This window comes from Oratosquilla oratoria, chromosome 23, assembly GCF_046742065.1.
Source record: "Oratosquilla oratoria isolate Oo_2021 chromosome 23, ASM4674206v1, whole genome shotgun sequence".
Taxonomy (NCBI): Eukaryota; Metazoa; Arthropoda; class Malacostraca; order Stomatopoda; family Squillidae; genus Oratosquilla; species Oratosquilla oratoria.
Genome location: NC_134799.1, coordinates 32,251,071 through 32,272,564, shown reverse-complemented (window position 1 = coordinate 32,272,564; position 21,494 = coordinate 32,251,071). Strand labels below are relative to the sequence as shown.

General features: G+C 44.8%; 2 protein-coding genes across 4 annotated transcripts in view; both read right to left on the bottom strand.

Moving 5' to 3' along the window:
• The window catches only part of LOC143038046 (uncharacterized), a 10,310-nt gene extending 6,747 nt beyond the window's left edge, over nucleotides 1-3,563 (bottom strand). For all 3 annotated transcript variants that reach the window (XM_076206918.1, XM_076206919.1, XM_076206920.1), the window contains exon 1: nucleotides 3,150-3,563. In XM_076206918.1, coding sequence (XP_076063033.1) covers nucleotides 3,150-3,216 — 67 coding nt within the window. In that variant the 5' untranslated portion in view covers nucleotides 3,217-3,563. The remainder of the gene's footprint in view (nucleotides 1-3,149) is intronic.
• Nucleotides 3,564-3,702: 139 nt separating this feature from the next.
• Nucleotides 3,703-21,494, bottom strand: part of LOC143037757 (uncharacterized) — a 766,745-nt gene continuing 748,953 nt past the window's right edge. The window contains exons 22-26 of the mRNA XM_076206310.1: nucleotides 17,555-17,706; nucleotides 14,945-15,194; nucleotides 11,366-11,569; nucleotides 10,195-10,307; nucleotides 3,703-8,930 (exon numbers count right to left, since the gene is read on the bottom strand). Of these exons, the coding sequence (XP_076062425.1) occupies nucleotides 8,642-8,930; nucleotides 10,195-10,307; nucleotides 11,366-11,569; nucleotides 14,945-15,194; nucleotides 17,555-17,706 (1,008 nt within the window). The 3' untranslated portion in view covers nucleotides 3,703-8,641. The remainder of the gene's footprint in view (nucleotides 8,931-10,194; nucleotides 10,308-11,365; nucleotides 11,570-14,944; nucleotides 15,195-17,554; nucleotides 17,707-21,494) is intronic.

The window sequence follows — 21,494 nt, the reverse complement described above, 5'->3', positions numbered from 1 at the left end:
CGATTTCTGCCGTGAAGCTCGGTACAGTTGGTAAAGTTGTGCTCCACACAAGCACTAGCGACACGCAGATTCCTCACCTGCTTCAGAAAATAATATATTTCTCCACTTTGTTCATATGATAGGAAATTTTGGATTCAATCATTAAAAAGAGTACTCATTCTACAACTATAGAAATTTAATCAAAACTCGACAAGGTAAGAAACTAATTATGTGCAGTTGAAATTATGATAATAAGTGTAGAATAAAACGTGCATTTTCCTACATCTGAATGCACCATCGTATTCACGAGTTATGTAGAACACATGCTTTATTCTACACTATTTATTATAATTGCTGTAAACATCGATTATAAGTAAAGATGTGTATAAACCGATAATTTCTTTTCCTTGGCTTCAACTCCACATAATTACTTAGTTTCTTACCCTATAGGGTTTTGATTTTTTATAGTCGTAGAATGACTGTTCTTTCTAATGACTGAAACCAAAATTTCCTATCTTATGAACAAAGTGGAGAAATTCAATATTTTCTGAAGGAGGTGAAGAATTTGCGTGTCGCTGGTGCCTGTGTGTCTGCAGGACACCAACTGTACCGAGCTGCACGGCAGAAATCGAATGTAATTTCTTATTGGAATGGAGTATAGGTGAGATTACGGTCATAGTCCCCAATAGCAGATTTGGTTTACACAACCAAAATTAAGCCGAACGTTCCTGTTGGATCATTGTCTCGTAAAGGTCTAACAGCATGACCTTCAGTGCTTACGAGCAGTGTGCCACCGAATATAAGCACTTTCCAAGCAGATCTAATTCATGGGCATTAAAATGAATATCTACACCTAAAACTTGAGGACTCTCTCAAAAGACCACAGACTAGAGTTTTGTGGAAGAACTGAAGAACATGAAGGGGGCCATCGTAGGACTAAGTAAGTCCGAAGGGAGAAAGGAGACCTGATGCAGCTAAGTAGAGGTAAAGATGGAATGGAGTAGGAATATTGATAAATCGAGAGGTTGCTGGAAACGTAGTGAAGTTCAGTAGTGCAGCAGATTAGGTAGCTTGGCTTGTGATGAGGCCACGTATAAGCTACGTTGTAGAAATAATTCAGATTTATGCACTAACTTCAGAGTTCATGGGATGAAAATGAGTACTTAGTTTTTATTTATTATTTTTAGTTTTTATTTATTATTTCATTACTAATACGATTTTTTTTCGCATCCGACCTACATATGGACCAAAAGGTCTCCTGTCGGCATGCTCCGCCTTTGTAATCCTTTGTAACTTCTATGATGATTTAATTCAGGTAATGAATCGAGAAAAATTAAGTTCCCTTTGGTAAGGAATGACTTCAATTCTAAAGTGGGGAAGAACATGGGAGATGAATCGTGCATATGGAAATTTTGGAGCAGGCGAGAGAAATGGCGGGGGCGAGATGCTGGTAAAATTTACAAAGAACTACAGCAAGAGAATAATGAACATTTTCCTCCAAAAGCGTGTAGGTATTAATTGGATTTTGAGAAGTCCAGATGGAACAACAAAGAACGAAATAGAATTCATATTCGAAGATTAGAACAAGATCTTTAGCAGTGTTATGGTTACAAATTAAATATAAGTAATGATCATAGAATGGTAGGTTGCACTAGTTTTGTAGGAGAAAATATGCTTTGTAACGTTTAAGGATAACTAGAAGGAATTTCAGTTAGAAATTAAAAATAGATTTGAAGTTCTAAGAAGTAGCGTATGAGTTTGAATTTAGTGAATATCATTAGGTAATCGGCAGAGAAAGTAGGAAGTATTAAAAAAGCGTTAGAGAAAGTAAATACTGCCAAATTACAAATGACCTAGTAGAAAGAAGGACTATGCAGATTAAAAGCAGGAGGGACGAAATAAAGTGGAATTGAACAAGCTTATCAACGAGAGGCAAAGATCAAACAAAAGAACTTAAATGATATAGAGGAAACTATTCGGAAAAATAAAAGTATCATAGATTTATGGAGAGAGCAAATAATTTCTTTGAAATATAGAAATGGGGGAAATTGTTCAATGCAGAGATAGAATGGTAAAACGAAAACAAGAATTTTATTAAGAGCTTTAAACGTCAAATACCATAGTTGTGTCAGTACGTCTGTAGACGTTAGCAGTGTACCAAAAAGCTACAAAGAAAAAAGTAGCGTCGACTCTAAAAAGTATGAAATGAGGAAAAGCACCTGGGGAAGATGGAATATCAATAGATCTCCTGAAAGACGTGGGAAAATAACTTCATGGTGGATTAATTCAGTTAGATCAAAAAAGCGCTTCTGAATCATGATGCAATGCTATAGTGACCTTACTTTACAAACAGGAGAATTTAGTGACTACCAACCGATTAGCTTGTTATCAAATGTATACATGTTATTTTCCATGATCCTTACAAGTAGACAAAGTAAAATAGTAAATGAAAACCAGGAGAACAGGCAGGTTTCAGAGGCGAATATTTGTCTATAAACCATTAGCAAACGATTAATCAACTAATCGAGAATAACACAGAATACAATGAACTCTTTATTTAACTTTTGTAGATTATGATAAGGCTTCCTTCAACTCGCAAAAACAAATAGCAATACTAAACTCATTACGCAAGCAGGTTGCATACAAACACATTGAAAGCTAGAAAAGATTTTTGCGAAAAGCACTATTGTAAGTCGACTACATAAAGATACAGAAAAGATAAAGTTCGAGAAAGGAGCACGACAGGGCGATCCAATGAGTTAGAGAAATGTTTAAAGATTAATGGTGAATATACCTCTTATCTCAGAAAGAACAGAAGACTTGCAAGATATGCTGACCTGAACAAGGAAAGTCTGAAAGTAGGTGTGAAGGTGAATAAGACTAAAACCAAAGTAATGTTCAACACGAAAGTCCAGAGTAAAGGAATCAAAAAGAATTATAATCGATGGTGAGTATCTTGAAGAAGTTGAAGAGTATAATTTTCTAGACTAGATGCTCAAACTGACTTAAAATCGTGAGAATTAGATAAAAAGGTGTATCACAATTGGTTGGAAAATGTTTGGTAAATATAAGATTGCGAGAGGCTCTTTACGTGTCTGAGGCACAAGTTTACAATTAGCGTATAATTTCAGCTATAATGCACTGTAGTTGAGAACCAATAGAGAACTCACATTTTCTTCCAAGGCTGGCGCTGACCAGTACCAAGACAATAAAGATCTTTAGCAGACGCGGGAACATGTTTGCAGGTCTCCCTCACGATCTTGGACAAAACTGAAGAATGTCGCCAAGCTACAGGTCAGGTTCTTTGCATTCCAGTGAGAGGGCAAATTAATCTGGACTGTAACAGACACCGTGGTCACTCACTGAGAGAGCTCGGCTAACTGTTGGACGTTTCGTCAAAGCAATGTCCTTTCAAGTCCGGATGCGTTAAGCCCTCCTCGGACTACGTAATTTCCAAGACATCCTTTTGTGTTGTGTCAAGGAAGCAATGAATGGAAGGATTCACCACAGCCTTGGGTCACGTGTTAGACTTGTGATCGACAGTTACTACCCTCCCGGGTGAGAGCCCAGAGTGGTACCACCACGCCATCGAGCTGTGTGACGTGATTCACCATGGTCTTGGATCACGTGTTGAACTCGTGATCGACAAATATCAAACTCCCGGATGAGAGTTGATGCTATATCAATAGAACTTCCCTTACCAATTGATAATGAAAAGCAGAGTTTTATTTTATTTTTATTATAAGATACAGTTACAGGAGAAGGAATCTGTAATGACATTCAAAGTAAATGACGCAAATAAAACAAAATAAACATTCTACACAGCATACTAAGCATGTGCTTGCATCTACCTGGGCAAAACCTCGAGAAGCATTGGAGGGGGAGAAGGGGGAAGAGGTGGAAAGGGTGGGAGTAAAGGGGTACAACGATGAAAAACATTGGAAGGGGAACATATAAAGTGGTGAGGAGGGAGGGAGGGAGAGGGAGAGAGAGAGAGGAGAGAGAGAGGAGAGAGAACAAATTTGCAGAAAGGGAGGGGTTGTCAAATCAACTTTAATGAACATGGCATTTGATTATACATCTGAACTGCTAAATCCAGTAGCCTAAGCATGGTTAACTGACTAGTAGTAATTGTGTATATAGTAAAGGTAGTTGTAGTTACAAGCCATTTTCTTCAACGTTTTTCTTTCACATTAAGGCACTTGAAAACAAGATGTGGGTTTTGTACTGTAAACCGCCGAGAAATCTTCGTGAATCGTCTATGTAAGAAGTCGTCTTCCAATAGCAATGCATGGATACATTAAGATATATGCATATATTTACAGTACATATATATATATATATATATATACACATATACTGTAAATATATTTTCCTAAGTACTCAATGAACTTGACCGAGAAATGTAAGCACTGCAATAAGCGGGCAAGCGTCGGAGAAAAAAAAAAAAAATAGCAAAAGGAAAAGGGATAGGGCGAGGCGCTGAGGGGTCTCGGAAGCATCGCAAGTGGCTCGGGAGGTCACGGCGTCTCAAGTCCACAGCTGAGGGATCCTGAGATCGATTTCAACGGTTCTCCTCCTCCTCCGTAACAGCAGCAACATCAAAAGCTTTCTTGCAAATCTCGCGCGGCTACGGAGGAACACAAAACCTCCTCCTCTTCCATGAGCCTCTTCCCGTCACCCCAATGGACAAGGCCGCTCGGCCTCGCAACCCACCCTAATCACTCGACTACGAACAACGACAACCTCTACTAAGACGACTCCTTGGGGCCAAAGACTCTTCAGAATGATTTCTCCTGGTTGTAGAAACGTGACAAGAAGCAGCGAAGGTACAACTTAGGCCAAATGGACTACCTGCTGTACTTAAGAGTAGAAACAAGAGGCGGATATTTACTGCAACCCTAAAAAAATCTATGAGACCTTCATGCATTTTGGGGAGGGGGGGGGAACTCTGTCTAAGCACGGGGCATTGCGACAAGCGAAGCGGGATTACTCTATATTACTAATTTCAGAAAAAAAACATATATTTATATATAAAAAGTAATTAAATGTGGAGGGAGGGTGGAAGGAGAGGGGAGGGAAGAAGGAACATGAGGGGAGGATGGGGTTAGTGAGCAAAGGGTGTTATACTGTAGGGCTGTTGGGAGTCTGCAACAATGTAGAGAAGATGGAAGGGAGATGGAAAAAGTTGAAGGACGGGGTGGGGGTGGGGGGGGGAGATAATTCCATCTCGCACACATCTAAGATTACACACAACCCTACTGACGTTAAAACATTCATTTAATCTCCTTTAGATTTCTCTACTGCATTCTTTAGGAACTGCTGTGGTTGATGTCAGTCATAGAATACATGACTTCAAGATGAAAAAAAAAAAAGTATACAATTGGAGACAAAAGTACAGAGAGAAAGTATATAATAATACAGGCACGGTTTTTTCACGTCATTCGTGTAATCACGTAATAACGTAATCACGTGATTTGATGATTCACAGATTCCTTCCCCTGTAGCACACAGAGTTCAAATTGCTACGTTACTGAAAAAAAAATATACACTCACCCACGCGTCCACACCATCGCCGTACCAATACTTTTTTTCTGTCCAATCATGAATATTTTTGTTTATATTATTGTAGAAAATAAATATACGACTCTGACAGCCATCCTTGAACTTTAGTATAAAAACTTATTTGATATACTTGGATCTTGAAACCGGAAAGAGAAAGGAAAAAAAAAATCAAATTTCCCACGGAGAAAATGAGAACTTTGGCATACTAGAGGACTTTCTTCACGTGCTAGGGTTGGTATATCTACATAATATTGCTAGAGATTTGAAATGAACCACACAATAAACGCGTGTTTACAAAATTAACACAAAAACAGTGATGGTAAATTCGCTAGCACCATAAAAATAACGCCGTACGCAGTAATCAAGAAAAAGTAGTGGAAAAAAAATCGGAACAAGTTGGAAAAACGTAATCTTAATTAGGAGAGTGTGTGGGGCTCTTGGTCAATATCATAACTTTTTTTTTTCGAAATCCTTCTTTCGTAGCCCCTTTTTTTCAAAATACGGTTCTAATGACTTTAAGGTCGCTTATTGTATCCCTAATACAATGTTCGTAACCCACACACCTAAGGACCCCTTCACACCGAAATCCACGGGTACGCGTGAGAACGACCACTGACATCTCACGGCGGCGGCGCCAGGGAGACAAGTCGTCCTCACGACGGCGACTCACACCGTAGATCTCGTCGATGTACGCGACCTGCGCTACTAATAGTTGTTTAGTTAAGCCCCACCACAACTAAAGGACTCCTACCAACAGTCTTCTGAGCAACAGGGAAAATCTTCAGCCGACTCATTCTCGGCACATTGCCATGACAGTTCCTTTTATCGTCTGTCCCAAATTATCGCAAACGAAATTTTGCTTTCAATACAGTTGGAAAAAAAAAAAAGTTTTACTAGTCGATCGATATGACAACTGCAATTGGAGTTACCTTTCTTGACGAAGTAAATGCGAGCTAATCTGTGAGAAAAAAAAAGGTAAAGTGTCGAATCAAGTACCCCCGAATCCGTTCGTCTCTTCCCACAAACGAATCGGAAAAAATAAATAAATAAAGTTTCTCCTGTTCCTCAGCGTCAAGCTCAAAGACCTTGGTTAGGCGACTTCGCCGTTGTCTGTGTGGCTTCAGGTCGACTCCCAGTGACTTTCTGGCAGCCCGACTCGAACCCACGCACACCAAGAAGAAGTCAAACATCTTGTACCAAGTTCCAAATGACCTTACTGTCTACACACGCGCCAAGGCACAAGGGCATTGCTGGAAGGTCTCCGCCAGGATGTAGTTCGACCATGACACCGTCGGCATTCTCGTTTTTGACCATAAACTTCAAAGATTCTTCTTCTTATGAGTATCCGCGGCCAGCCCAGAAATGCCTCTCGTGCCTTCGTTCTTTTAATTATTTTTCTTTTTTTGGAGGGGGTTATAATAGAAAAAAATGTATTTTTGTGGTTACGTTATTTCCCAGTCTAAACTAGTAAGTGTTACATGCCTTACGGTACTTGCAAACAAAACGCAAATGATATGATACGATGGACCGGAAGGGCAGAGGTGCCCCTTCGATCTGCTGTCCACATCAAACGGCGGCGACAGTCGAAGTGACATTGAGAGACCCTTGCAGTTTGGTCATGCCATCACCCCGAAGGTCTTCAGTCTCTCTCTCTCTCCAGGGTAGACCCTTTAGAGTCACTCCTAACGGGGTATTCTACTTCGCCTCTGCTCTCTTACCGGTTCCGTAAGGTTTCTGGGATTGCCACGTGGCAGGTGACGTTGCCCAGCGGAAGGAGCCGGACGGTGCCAGCTCAGCCTTGGCTCTCCTCGATCTTGAGTCCACGAACTCGGCGACTGTCGATTCTCAGTCGGCCCGGGGGAACGTCCGCGGTCTCTTTGGGTCTCGGAGCACCAAAGGCAAAGGTGCCTTCGGGCGACGCTGAGAGCGGTCGGAGCTGGTACTAAAGGCGTGGAGGGGGAGGCTACCCTTGAGGTTTTGCCTCTCAGCCTCGACACAGTCCTCATAGGCAGACCGACATTCTTTAAAGAAGGCTCTCAGACTCGAAGGCTGCAATCACTCTCAAACGCTCCAGCGTGCCCGTGGCGGACTCGAGGACGAGAACCCCGGCATCCCCCCGCTCCGCCACCCGTTGCATCGATGCAAGCTCATGGTGGGGGGCAGTAGCCTCTGGAGAGACGGGGGGGGGGGGGTCCTGTCCGAATCCTTAATAGTCATGTCCGGGAGTTGCATCGAGTCCCGCTGGCGGGCTCAGCAAAGTGGAGGACACATTGAGAACGAGATTCTCGGGAATTCTTCGAGAATAACCCCATTGCTCGAGTCCTCCACATGTCACGTCAGGAGAGAAAAAAAATAAAAAATAAAAAAGATAAATAAAAACAATAAGGCCACAAGTTGGGCCGTTCCAGAAAAAAAAATTCAAGTCCCACGACGACCATGGAGGGCCTTAGGGTATACGACCGGTTCGTCCTGTTACCTCGACGGCTCTGTATCAGGCAAGTCGTGGGGGTGGGGGAAAAGAAGGGGGTGGGGGGTTTAAGGTCGTTTGTACGCCCTTTGGCGTCTAGCGACCGACTACTTTATTTGCTTTACCTGGCAGTGTTGGAACGTCTGTTTGCCCAAATTCATCTTTCATTTCTACATACTCGCTCTCCTCGGAAAATTATATGTATATAAAAAAGCAAAACGTACATGCAACAGTTCGCTATAATCCTAAAATGATCCTCTTTGTTGCTTTACGGATAGGACAAAAAAATAAATACACCTCTCCCTCTTGCACTACTCCTTCCTTATGTACACCAAGGGCTGCCACAAGGGCGGGGCCGGACATCCTGTAGGCGGTGACACCGCCCGGGCCCGCGGTGGGGCCTTACTGGAGGTGCGAGCTTTATCACGCCGCGCTCTCCTCTGTACATTTTGTTACCACTGTTCTATTCCAAGCACCCCAAGCCTCTGAACCGCGGTTCTGAAGGACCGGGAGCTATGCCTCTGTAAATATACAGCTGTACAAGAAGACCAGGTACCAAGTGTCCCGCGGGGACGTGGCCCCATACGGCTATCGCGACATGTCTCCCCCACAGTCACTCCGTGGGTGTCTTCAGACGGGGGGCGGTCCATGGACATAGCGCAGCTGCGGACTCAACGACAGGTTGAGGGTGTTGACGTGGTCGCAGCAGTTGGGTTCCAGGAGGCAAGCCACGCAGAAGAGGAGCAACAGGGCGGCCTGGAAGGGGAGGGCGGCTCGCACCACCCGCCACACCCATCCGCCGCGCCGCCAGCTGCTCCCGCCCTTGCTTGACGGGGAGTCCCGGCCGGACAAGGCCACGCCTCTGCGATCAGCGCGGGCGTTCCTGGCGCCTTTGCCCTCCTTACCCCAGCCGCGTCGCCTGGAAGAGAAGAAATAGCAAGGTTATACCAAGAAGTACCCGTTTCAGTGTCACAAAACGATGTGCCACGTGGACCAAACGTGGGCACTGCACCAGAAATATCAATTCCAGGGTTTCAAAACCATGTCGAGTTACAAAAAAATTAACCCACGTGTGACCACAAACAAATGTTATCCTACGGGATTGCAGCCTCTCTCCCTGCCTCCTTCCCCTCTATCGGCAACAGGTCAGACTCCTTCTCTAAATCCAATTTTCCAATGAACGGCGCTCAGACGCCCGCGAATCCCATTGACCCGCGATGACCTATCGACGTGGGCTTCAAATGGCGCCTGCCAATCCCAGCCCGCCCAAGTCCCTTGGCCCCACCCCCTTCCCATGCCCCAGCCAATCACGGTTCGCTACACTTGTCATGGCTGATATCCTTCTCCAAGTCTTCTGCACAACTTGTTTTCCCGGTTCAGACTTTCTCACCTGACTCTACATCTCAGGAGTACAATAATAAACAAATATATATATATATATATATATATATATATATATATATATTCAATCTCCTCAAACCGTTCTTCGACAACCAACGAAGTAATATGTAAACCAGTCCTAAATGCCATCCATTGCGACAACACTAGTGCGCCTATTAAATATAGTACCCTAACCTAACGTACCCTCCCTGATACTAATTGTTATTCATTGTACATTTGGTGGTATGTGTTATATATATATATACTAATAGATAATAATCTTTCTCATTGAGTTTTCTCTCCTTTTCACGGTTTGGTCTATTATTGTTATTCTGATATGAAATCTGAAGAAGAACCGTGTTTGGATTATTCCCGCATTGACGAGCTAACCGAAGAACAGGCCGAAGAGATGGTTCTCCCAGAATACGGACTTATTATTGAAAACGAAGATAAAGATAAAAAAGAGCCAAGAAGAAGTGTACGAAATTCTAAATGTGCTAAAGATGATATTCAGCCTAAAGAGGCATCGAGATGGCCATGACGATGAAGAAAGTCCTGACACAGGCACATGTTCTAAAAATTAAAAGCATTGTACTGTTGTCAGATAATAAAAAGCACATTGATTTTGGTTGTGTTTAGTGTGTCTCATGTTTCATAGGCCGAAGGCGTGGCGGCGAAGCCGGCGCTTGTAATATGAAGTCCATGAATCTACCAACTCTCATTTGCACAACCGGCAACTGCTCCCTATTTGTTCCTCCCACCATCCACTTCGACTACCTCCTCAACAACCGCCACAATCTTACCTGAGCTGCGGCGAGGTGCTGCGTGTCTGCTCCAGGGTCTCAGCTGTGCGCATGACGAGCTCGCGACAGTGTTTCTGAAGACCGCGAAGCTCGGACTCGGCTGCCGAAATCGTCTGCAAAAGAAGAGGAAGACTTCTGTTAAACGACATGACGTCATCACTCCCGAAGATTAAGAAATTCGAAGTCGATCTTCGAAATCGTCTACAAAAAGAGGAAGACTACCGTTTAACGACATATGAAGTCATCACTCCTGAAAACTTCTGTTAAACATGACGTCTTCATATTCCAAGGTCCTGAGAACCACACCTGGAGTTGGTGAGACCAATGCATTGCAACACGGCCACTATGACACCAACCCACACTAGTGCTATGCCATATCCACATGGGTATTTCATTAGCCCGTTCATGCTGATATTATGGGTACTACTTAACCTATTACTTTTTTCTTTTCTTAACTCCAAGGTTATACTTTAGGCAGAGGTTACGAGATAAATTACGATTCCCTGACATTGTCCTAAAAATCGACTACTTAAACTATGAAGACCATATCCTTATTTCGTTATCTAAAGGGCATAAGTCTCAAGTTCCCCGCAGTCGAACATGGCGACCTCGGCAACGACGCCAACAATGTGTATGTCAGGAAAAGTACCATGTGAGGACGAAGTCTTCACTGGTACACCCTTCCGCTCGTTTGAGCTTTATCAACAACTTCATGGACTCATATGGGACTTTTTCCCCTCACGTACTTGTCGCCAGTTGCCTTCCTCTTGGTGAGGGCCCAATGACGGTAACCTGTATGTGGGGAACCTGCACGATGGACAACGAATCTGCCCATTTTCAAATCCCGTCCCTTACCTCCATCAGGAGATTCAGCCTTGAGGGGCTGACATTCTGTGCCCAAACTGGGCTCAAGATCTCTATCAACTTTAACTGTATTTCTTACACTTTTTCACACGTGGAGAGCTGACAATCGGCCATTGCTCTCCTCTTCCAACCCCTTCCAACCGATGACATGGAAACAGTCCTACACTGAAGCAACCCAGACAACAGTCCAAAGTTTCTTCCCAGAGAGATGTGTGTGAGGTTCTGAGGATCGTTGCTGGCCACTGTGGGGATGCGGGTTTTCCATTCACTAAAACTCGAGGCAACAATAAGTTAATCAATTAATTACCTTTGTGATGTCCCCCCAGGCGGCAGAGTGAGGCTGAAGCACCGTTTCCAGGTCCCGCGCCAGACGCCGAAGATGTGCAAGACGGCGTTCACGCTCGCTCAGTTCCTCAGAGGAGCACGATTCGTAGCCCGAGGTCCCCGAATCGCTAAAGCACTCGTCCCCGGACTGTGTCAAGGAGGCGCTTGAGCCCTGGATGTCAACACCCTGCGTGGCAAAGAAGAAAAAACAAAATAAAATCATAAATTGGGATTTTGTAGCAAAGGGCTGGGTTATGGAAGATGATACGGGTTATATCTCATCCGACGAGGGTAATGGCTGTAAAGCACGTGCTCAGCACATGAACCAAGGCTATGGTGAGTTTCACACACACACACACACACACACACACACACACACACACACACACACACACACAGAATCCTTCTCACTCCACACACACACTTTCCTTCTCACTCACAACACAATCAATTGCACAATCCAAATGGTTCATTTACAATACTCTCCAACTCCCAATTCCATTCTCAACTCCCAATTCACTTTCATTACCCCAACGTCCCTTTTGCGACTTTTTATCAATTCCCATTTTTTCCAAACTTGCACGCCCAGACGAGTGCGAGTGGGTCCGTGTAATTATTTGAGGACAATATAAAAGGCCTTCACTAAGTCCAACAACACATCATCAGTCTATGGCAGGTGCACGGCGAGTCGACAGGAGTGGTGGCAGCAGCGACGGTGGTGGTGGTGGTGATAGTTCAGAAAAGTTGTTATTCATGGACTTAGGGTGGGGAGGGAGGGAGAGAAACGATATACACCATTGCTACCAAGCTAGCCAGCCAGCAACCCACCGTCCCTCCCTCCCTCCCTCCGAATTGTTTTTCGCACAACTAAAGACGCCCTTCTATGATCCAATCACACGGACGCAATAAATTGCACCGGTCCGTCGCATCCGGGAACTTCGAAGGCCTCAACTTCTGACCAAAACTGCCTGGCGTTAGCCAGACAAAAATCTGCAAAGTCCGCCAGAGGACCCGAGTGGTTAATGGACACTACTAACTCCTTCAATACAGATTTTCGCCCTCAGCTGACTAAATACAACGTTAAGCCAATGTTATAAGGTCGCTCGGCTCCTATTCACTCGTGCATTCGATACCTCTAACACAAACACGGCTAATCCCCATAGCAAACAACCACAAGTTCTCCCTCCCGTCGCGCGCTTTATGGCCCACTGCACAACCGGTCTATCCCTCGGGAGACGATACAGTCTGCCTACACCCCAAAATAATAATAATAATAATAATGAAATGACAATACAAAAGAAAAAAGAAAAAAACTGGTCAAACGCTAAGATTCGCATACCTACTCCCTCATCAGACTCCTTAACCCCCAATCACCTAAAACCCCGAATCAATATTCTAGAGACCTCAGTGATATCCTTACGGACCAGAGTCACTCACTAGAGACCTATCTCCATCCAAAAAGATGGATTTTTTTTTTTATAAATATTAAACTTTAACTCTTCCTCTACTTCTGTCCTCGATTCTCTCCTTTCCAGTACTTTGCATTTTTTTTTATATTTAACTGCATTTCCCCATTCTTGGCTCCATGTAAAATAGTATCTAAATCTTTTTGCAATATTCTACCGTCCTCCTCATTTTTCACTCTTCTCATGATTTCTGCATCATCTGCAAATATGTTGGCATAGCTTGTTTTTTCTTCCATCATGCCGTTAACATTGACAAGAGACATTATTGGTACAAGCACTGAGCCTTATGGAACTCCGCTCGTTACTGCTCTCTAGCTTGACATATTGTCCTTTACTACTGTCCTCATGCATTTTTCCTTCAAAAAATTCTTAATTCATTCTTGCGAATTCCGGTATAGTCATTCCTAGCTTTTGTGTGTGTGTGTGTGTGTGTGTGTGTGTGTGTGTGTGTGTGTGTGTGTGTGTGTGTGTGTGTGTGTGTGTCTTCACTTAACTAAGATACAGCACATAATCATTAACCAAAACTTCGTCGGAGCTCCTTGGAGGCGAACCTCGAACTCGAGGATGACATCAGGTAAAGAAGTAGGAGGAGGAGGAGGAGGAGGAGGAGGAGGAGGAGGAGGGGAGGAGGAGGAGGAGGAGAAGGAGGAAGAGGAGGAGGAGAAGGAGGAGGAAGTTCACAATCGTGGATAGTCAGGTACGTGGGCGGTGTTTGTGGTGCATGTGGTGAGGGGTGATGGTGAGAGGCGGTGGTGGGAGTGCTGCTGCTGCTGGGATGATTAGGAACGAGGAGGAGGAGGAGGAGGATGAGGATGAGATGGTGGTAAGTGGTGATGACAGCGCTGGCTATAGGAATAATAATGTTGTTTAACGAGTGGTTCCGAAGAAAAAGAAGAGGAAGAAGAGAAGGAAGACGAAGGCGAGGATGAAGGAGGAGGCGAAGAAGAAAAACAAGAGGCTATGGCGGAGGAAGAGGAAGATGATAATGAAGAGGAGGCTACTAAATATGGGAATGGGCAAGATGACGTAGAAGAAGTCGACTGGCCCTTCGTTCTCGAGGCGATGATATGGAACAGGGGTGACTGAAAGCACTTCCTTTGTCTATGTTGTGGCTGTGTGCTTCGACTCTGCTCCAACCAGGGTAATACACTAGTAGTACTGAATTCTTCCTGATCTAATTCTTCGTGATGTAATACTGCACCATGAACATGCATCAGTACTGCACGAATATCACCGTACTTGTATGATTATCATTGTACTTCATTGTTATATATATATATATTTTTTTTTTTGGGGGGGGCAATGAATGAAATTGAACAATCTGCAGTAATACTGAATAGGTGTTAGTCGTACACTTCCCACATCACTCGAAGTCGATTGCCTCACGGCTCTCAAATTCAAGTTACTTTCGAGTTTCTGAATCATGCAGGGTCGAAAGCGGGTTTTCCGCTCCATTTCTGTCTGATAATCTTGGGCACATCCTGAGAAAGAGTTGGGATCTTCACGGGCCTTTGGTACCAGGCGCTCGAGGACTAAGGGCGATTTTGACAGTTCACGTGGTCTGAATTTGTGATTATTGGCAACGAGAGAAGGTAATATACAAAATAAATAAATAAATGAATACAAAAATGTAGCAGCTAAATTACATTTCGTACCATTCAATAAATTGTATACACATGTACACGTGATCCAAGACCATGGTGATTACACATGTACACACGAGTGTACACACACACAATGCATTTGAAATTAGGCACGATCAACAGGAGAGTAAGAGACAGGGCCTACGAGCATTGCGCGCGCGCACTTACACACTTACACATACAGCACAACGAAAGAGGTGGTTCTGGTACAGGATGGACGTAAGTCTTATCAACTTCGTCTAATTTTTTTTATCTGTCACCACAGGAAACTGGGTGACATTTGACATGGCATGGCTGTAACCAACGTGACATTTGTCACAAACACAAACCTCACATCCTCCCCCTCTCTCTCTCTCTCTCTCTCACTCACACACACACACACACACACACAGGCACAAAAAGAAATAAAATAGAAACTTCTCGTTCCTCCTCCTCCTCCTCCTGGACACCCACCTGCGTCCTGGTCGCCTGCAAGTTGATCTTCTTGCCGGACTGCGTCCTTCGGCGTTCGTTCAAGAGCTTGGCCACATCCTGCACGGAGGCGGTGACGGAGTCGCTGAGGGAGCCCGTCTGGATGGCCGTGTCGAGAACCGACAGCGTGTCGTGGTCGTGCCGGAGGGCCTTCGTCAGCTCCTCCGCCTGCGCCTCCCACAGGCGCCAACTGTTCTCCACGCCCTCCAGTCGCGAGGCCTCAGCGCTAATGCTGTTGGGTCAAGGATACGAAACGTTAAGTAAAAGGGTTCAGGCAAGCGATAACGCATACACATTCTTAATGTTATGACTAACCACTTCAGATATTTTTTTCTGGCTGCGGCCCCGAGGACGGATTCTGCTCAGGGCGAGGTTTTGATCGGTGGAGACGCCCTTCTCTGTGAACTACACCACCCTCCCTCCCACATCCACCCACCCCGAAAAGAAAAATATCTAGTTGGTGTTGAGATGGGAAGCATGTAAGAAAACCAGACAGAAGGTGGAGAGACAGGGTAGACATTTTTGCAGGAGTGACGTGGCAGATGTTGGCGCAGTTCCGCGAGTCATGGAATGGTATCAGAGAGGTCTTTGTTCAAGTGGACTTGAAATGGCCGATTCGTTCATTCATTGATATTGATATTTCAAGTCCACCTCCTCCTAACTAATGAATATTTACCTGAAGAATATAATTTAACCAATCACATACTCCTACGCCGCCGCCGCCGCCGCCTCCTCCTCCACCTCCTCCTCTCCCTCCCTGACCACATTACCGTTCGGTAGCACATATCTCCTGACTCGCCCTCGACAGGTTCTTCGAAATCCCTTGTCTCGCTCTCGCATACCCTCCGAACTCCAAGATTCCTCCCAAACTAAGAGATTCGGCGTGATCCCTTCAAGCAACGCACTGCATTCTGACCCCGCTTAAGGACAGGCAATCTGCGATACGCTTCCTTACATTTCCTAACATCCTCTTCCCCCAACATACCATTCCTCTCTGACCTCCCTAAAGAACTCCTTGCTCTCCGATCACCCCCCTTTAAATAACCCTTTCCCTTCAGAACCTCCCTAATTAACCATTCCCCCTGAAAAAAAAAATCAGAACCTCCCTGAACAATAATTTATCTTCAAATACCTCCTGAAGATCCCATTCTCCTAAAAGCTCCCCCGCTAAACAACCCCTTCCCTTCAGAACCCCCCACCTTCCACCTCAGAACCCCCCAATTCCTACAATAATAACCCTTTGTGACAGCCTGAAGGAACGTCAGTCTGAGCATCTCCAAGGCCCTTAGCCACCCTCTGTCATCTTCCTTCGGGTATCATAGCTCATGCACGGGTGGATATTGACAAATCCGCGACGCGGGCTCCTGCCAGGGTCCTGTTCCCCCGTCCCTATCGATCCTGTCAGTAGCAGTCCCGTCTCCATTAGATTCACCCCAAACGTCTCCGTCACACCACGTGATCTGTCACACCTACAGGTCCCGTCGCTTTCACGCGATCCGTCACACTTACGTGTCCCGTCATGCTCAAGTGATCTGTCGCCCCCCACGTATCCCGTCACACCTACGCGGTCCGTCCCCCTTCCCATCCACGAGTCCGTCATCACATCGGGGATACGTGGTGATGACGTCCATCTTATGGAACCACCAAATGCTGGTACCCGTCATTGGTCCCACCGTCACTCCACAGACCCGGGGAAATACAGAAGGGGTCTCTTTATATTGAATAAGATCGTCTGTCTGACGCTGGCCAGACCAAAATTCTGAGTAGTTAAAATTAATTACAGGATTCATCGAGGTGCGTTTGACAAACCCACGAAAACAGATGGGGTAGGACTGGGCTTCTCTCAAGCTTAGCAAAATTACCTGGGATGTCAGAAATCCTCAACAAATGATCTACCCTGCAGTAAAAATCAATCTATCAGCCATTCAAAGTTCACTGCTTAACACAGACCTTTCCCATACACTTCCATTAGTCGCACGACTGAACTCGATATGCACCTCAAAAAGTACCACCAACGATCAGTCAATCAATCAGCAAGAGATAACTTTGGTCAACGAAAAGACTGTTGCTACAGCATCCAGAGTTTGCTGCAAAATCCTGGAAGGTCGGCAAGACTTTTGTCTCTTACTGTACACCTCTTCGCCTGTGCGTGACGGGTCCTCATTTCCAGCCCCAAGTTACCCTCAACTCCTTCCACTTAACTCTTATGACAACTTACAACACTTCATAAACCCACAATATCCTCATAACCAAGCTATTGGGTTTTACACCCCAAACAACCCAACCCAACTACCTTTTCCTGGAGACCCACACCTCAGCCAACTACCGTTTAAATGAGACCTAGACGTCATACAACCCGAACCAACCCAGCTATGGTCTCTTGAAGACCGACACCGAAGGAGACGCCTTCGATCCCAATCAGTCTTATGGATGCCCCATTTCTAAAACAACTCAATCGAACTCCAGTCTTATAAAGACCCACCAACCCCAACCCAACTAACATCTCCAGGGAATACCCCCCCACGCAAATCAACCTAACACATCTTTAGTCTCTAAAAAGGCCCACCCAATCCGAGTACCACTTGGCCTTACCGTTTGAAGGTCTCGTCGTAGACCCTGTAGAGGTCTGCCACGTCCTCCTTGAGGTGGGTCAGCGAGTAGCCAGTCTCTGTAAGGAACCTGTGTACGTAGAGGTTGACGCTGGACAGTTCAGCCTTGTGCTCCTCCAGGCTACACAAGCACTCCTGTAGGAGGAAGACAAAAATATCAAATCCCACTTCTATAAACACTTTATAAAAATGTTATGCTTTTATTTTTCTTTGTTTAATTTCATTTATATTTACTTATTGTGTGTGTGTGTGTGTGTGTGTGTGTGTGTGTGTGTGTGTAAGTTTACCTCTTTATTCTATTCTACTTTTTTTTTTCTGCGGAAGACCTCGTTATGGACCGACAGCTCTCCTGTCGGCTTGCCTTGTCATCATAACTCAATGTAACTTCACTGTACGCTACAAGGGTTGCCTCCACGCCCTCCATATGCAAAATAACTTGACTACCGGTTAAAGCGTGAGTTACTGCCGGTAACGAGAGGTCTCACGGCAAGGAATGCCTTGGAGGATATTGAGACAAGAGAGGGGAGAGCTAAACGCACGAGTACGGGAGAGCCATGGCCAGATGTACCACGTACGATCTAATAATCGTGATTCTAGTAGACGAACTACAGGAAGCGAAAGACTTCTGAAGCTTTACTATATTTTTTCCTGTTTTGTAAGATACTAATTACAGCGTTCCCGATATATATATATATATATATATATATATATATATATATATATATATATATATATATATATATATATATATACACACATGTATATACACGCATGCGCGCGCACACATACACACACACACACTGACGTTTATAAAAGGCTTAACTCAATGTTTGCATATATTTAACCTCTTTCGTAGAGGGTGATTTATTTATTCCGGCTGCCGCCAGTCGATTTCATTCACATTTTTATGAATCCCTAGTCGGTAGCGAAAGACTTCATGCCTTCACGTGCCTGAACCACCAAATAAAATAATAATAATGATAATGAAAAAGAGGGGGGTCCCCCGCTCCATCAAGATCCCTTCAAGGCTGAAGTCCACTCCAAGCCGAAGAAAATCGTCTGACATACATTGTGCTGGAGGAAAACAATTAAAATCACGTCTTCGCATGTGTATGTCAATCCAATTCCTCAATCTAAGAACTCTTTATTGCACAGAGTAAAATGTAATTAATAATGATAACAACAACAATAATAATAATATTAACAATTAATAATAAGAACAACACGATTAAAATTATTTCATTAATACATGGATGCACTGAATGATCAAATTCAACCTTCAAGTATCAACGGACAAAGGAAAAGGAGAGGGACCGCAGGAAAGGCAAAGGAGAGAAAATATCAGATTAATCTCCAAACATAAACAGAATGCTGTATACCTCTAGGCTGTGTGGGTGCCAAGAAATTCCCTGTAGTACTGCACAGTTCAAAGACAACGGTGTGTGCTCAGAAACAGAAAATACAGAAGCAACAACTCCATAAGCCCAGTGGAAAGGCAATGGCATGCGCTCATAAACGAACACGAACAACAACAACAACAGCAGCAACAACAACAACAACGACCGGTCGTCCCCATGTGCGGAAGCGGAGAGCCTCATTCGGCGCTTCAAAAGAAACACGTTTTTGCAACACCGGGCAAAGCCCCCGGATGCTGTAACATTCCCCTTCGTTAACAAATACTCACAATACGCAGCTATGATACCCATTATTCTAATTCCCCAAACCATAATGATACTTATTATAAAAGCCACAATACGCCACAAGACTCTTCCATTAGGGCCCCTGAGTGCATTTGTTCTGAGCAATGAGCAGCTGGCAGACGAGTTTGCTACGGGGTGCATCCATGCCTCAACGCCCCTTGGTAAGACGGTGCGAGCGATATGCTACGCCCCTGGGGCAGGCAGATGGCAGAAGGCGGGGCTTGTGGCCGAACTGCCACGCCCCCTCGCGGCACCCGACCAAAGGGAGTGCCTCAGGGTGTTGTGGCGTGAGGCTGGGGTATTCGCCTTTATCTCCCAGCTTCTTCCGTTCGGTTAGCGATGGCCCCTCCTTCAGGAGCGATACTGTCTCATCACAGATCTCGCAGGGTCGCCCGATTTGTACTACCCCTACCAGAGTTCTCCCACTTACTCAGTGACCACCCATGCTCTACTTGCAGTCCCTCCTGAAGATGGTCTTCTTGATGTTCACGAACTCGCCCTCCTTCCCCCTACACCCTCAACCTTAGCCCTGATCTCCTTCCATCGCGAGCCCAATCCACCAGACAGGAAGAAAAAAAATCTGTGGAAAAGTTCCCCTGCTGTTGCATAAAGTCATCATCATTAAGTATACTAATATGGCCAGACAAATTAGGCCCCATTAGTAAGTTTGTGGTAACGTAATGGTCACTGCCACTCATATGCATACATATACTCTTTACCTGGCTTGTGTAATTGCTGAAGGCCAGGTAGGAGGCAGAAGGGAGAAAAGGGAAAGGGTCTGTTATGGGAAGGGAAGGGAAGGAAGAGGATTGGAATAGGAAGAAGGAAAAGAATGAACTATGAGTAAATCCAAGAGTAAAAATAGATAGGAAAATTGTGGAACAGGGAGGAAAGTAGCTCACATAGACAAACTGAAGACAGATTAGGTTAGTCGGAAAATGGGAAGATGCGTGGGTGTTGAATAAATCTAAAAACGAGAAGCGCTCGCACGCACGCGCGCGCACACACACACATTCGCACGCACGCGCGCGCACACACACACACATTATCTTCTCATCAACCATATATCTCGAAAGGCTCTCATGAAACCCATCCACCCCTCATTCCTCCTCCTGTGCCCTACGTTAATGTCTCATTTCGTTTCTTTTACCTCATAGGTCGAAGACCTCCCACACTCAGCTAATCTATAGTATCCCCGTCCGTCACCTTTCTGATCTTGGCTGATAAAATATAAAAGTGTTGACGAAGTACATGCATAAAACAAACATTGAGGTGATACTCGTATGCGCGCGCGCACAAAAAAAAAAAAAAAAAAAACGAGAGAGAATATATCCCGTTCCAACGGGATGAAAAGGGCAAACGGTAAAGCCTCTAATTATCATCCAACCCGAGATGGGCTGTACGGGTGGCTGGGCGGGGTTTCAAGACTACACAGCCGCCCGCCAACTCTATGAACAGCCGACGTTAATTCTGTGAAAGTGAGTGTGTGTGTGGGTGTGGGGGGGTCCCTATACCCTACACCGAAGGAAAGAAATGGCAATTGTAAACATTTTTATTTTTTGGTTTTCGATCTATGGTAATACACCAGTGCATGCGCGCGCGTGTACACACGACTTGTTGGTGCAGTGCTTAGCGTCATGGGTTGCCACGTTGCTGACCCAAGATCGCGCCCCGTTCATGGCGTAAAAACTTCCACTAATTCTGCAAGTCGTTACTGTTCCCTTTGAGAAAAGGGATGGGTGTGCGCTTTGTGGACAGTTTGAGCATTACCCATTGACTGAACAACACAAGCTTTCATCCAAAAGGGTAATAGCTGTTGATCACAAGTCCAGCACATAATCTAAGATCATAGTTAATCGCTCATTCGAAAAAAAAAAAAAATTACAAGGCGAATTGTCTAAGATGAACACTAGTTTTGATCAGATCTCTCGCCCGTCACCCAATCAGCCATTCGGAGTCCATTGCTGAACACAGGCCTCTCCCAACCTCTTCCACGTGCAGCACCACTGCGCTAACTCCCGCCACGTTACTCCTCCAAGCTTCTCTATCTCGCCTCTCCATCTTCTGTCTGGTCTACTTCATCCACGCATAATCGCGGGGCGTCCAGTCAGTAACACAAAAGATCCATCGCCCATCTTCCTTCCAGGAATCAGTTCTTTCAGCCCATTTGCCCCTTTCCTGTCTTTTCGGTCTTACCACCAAAGAGTACTTTATCTTAGCTTG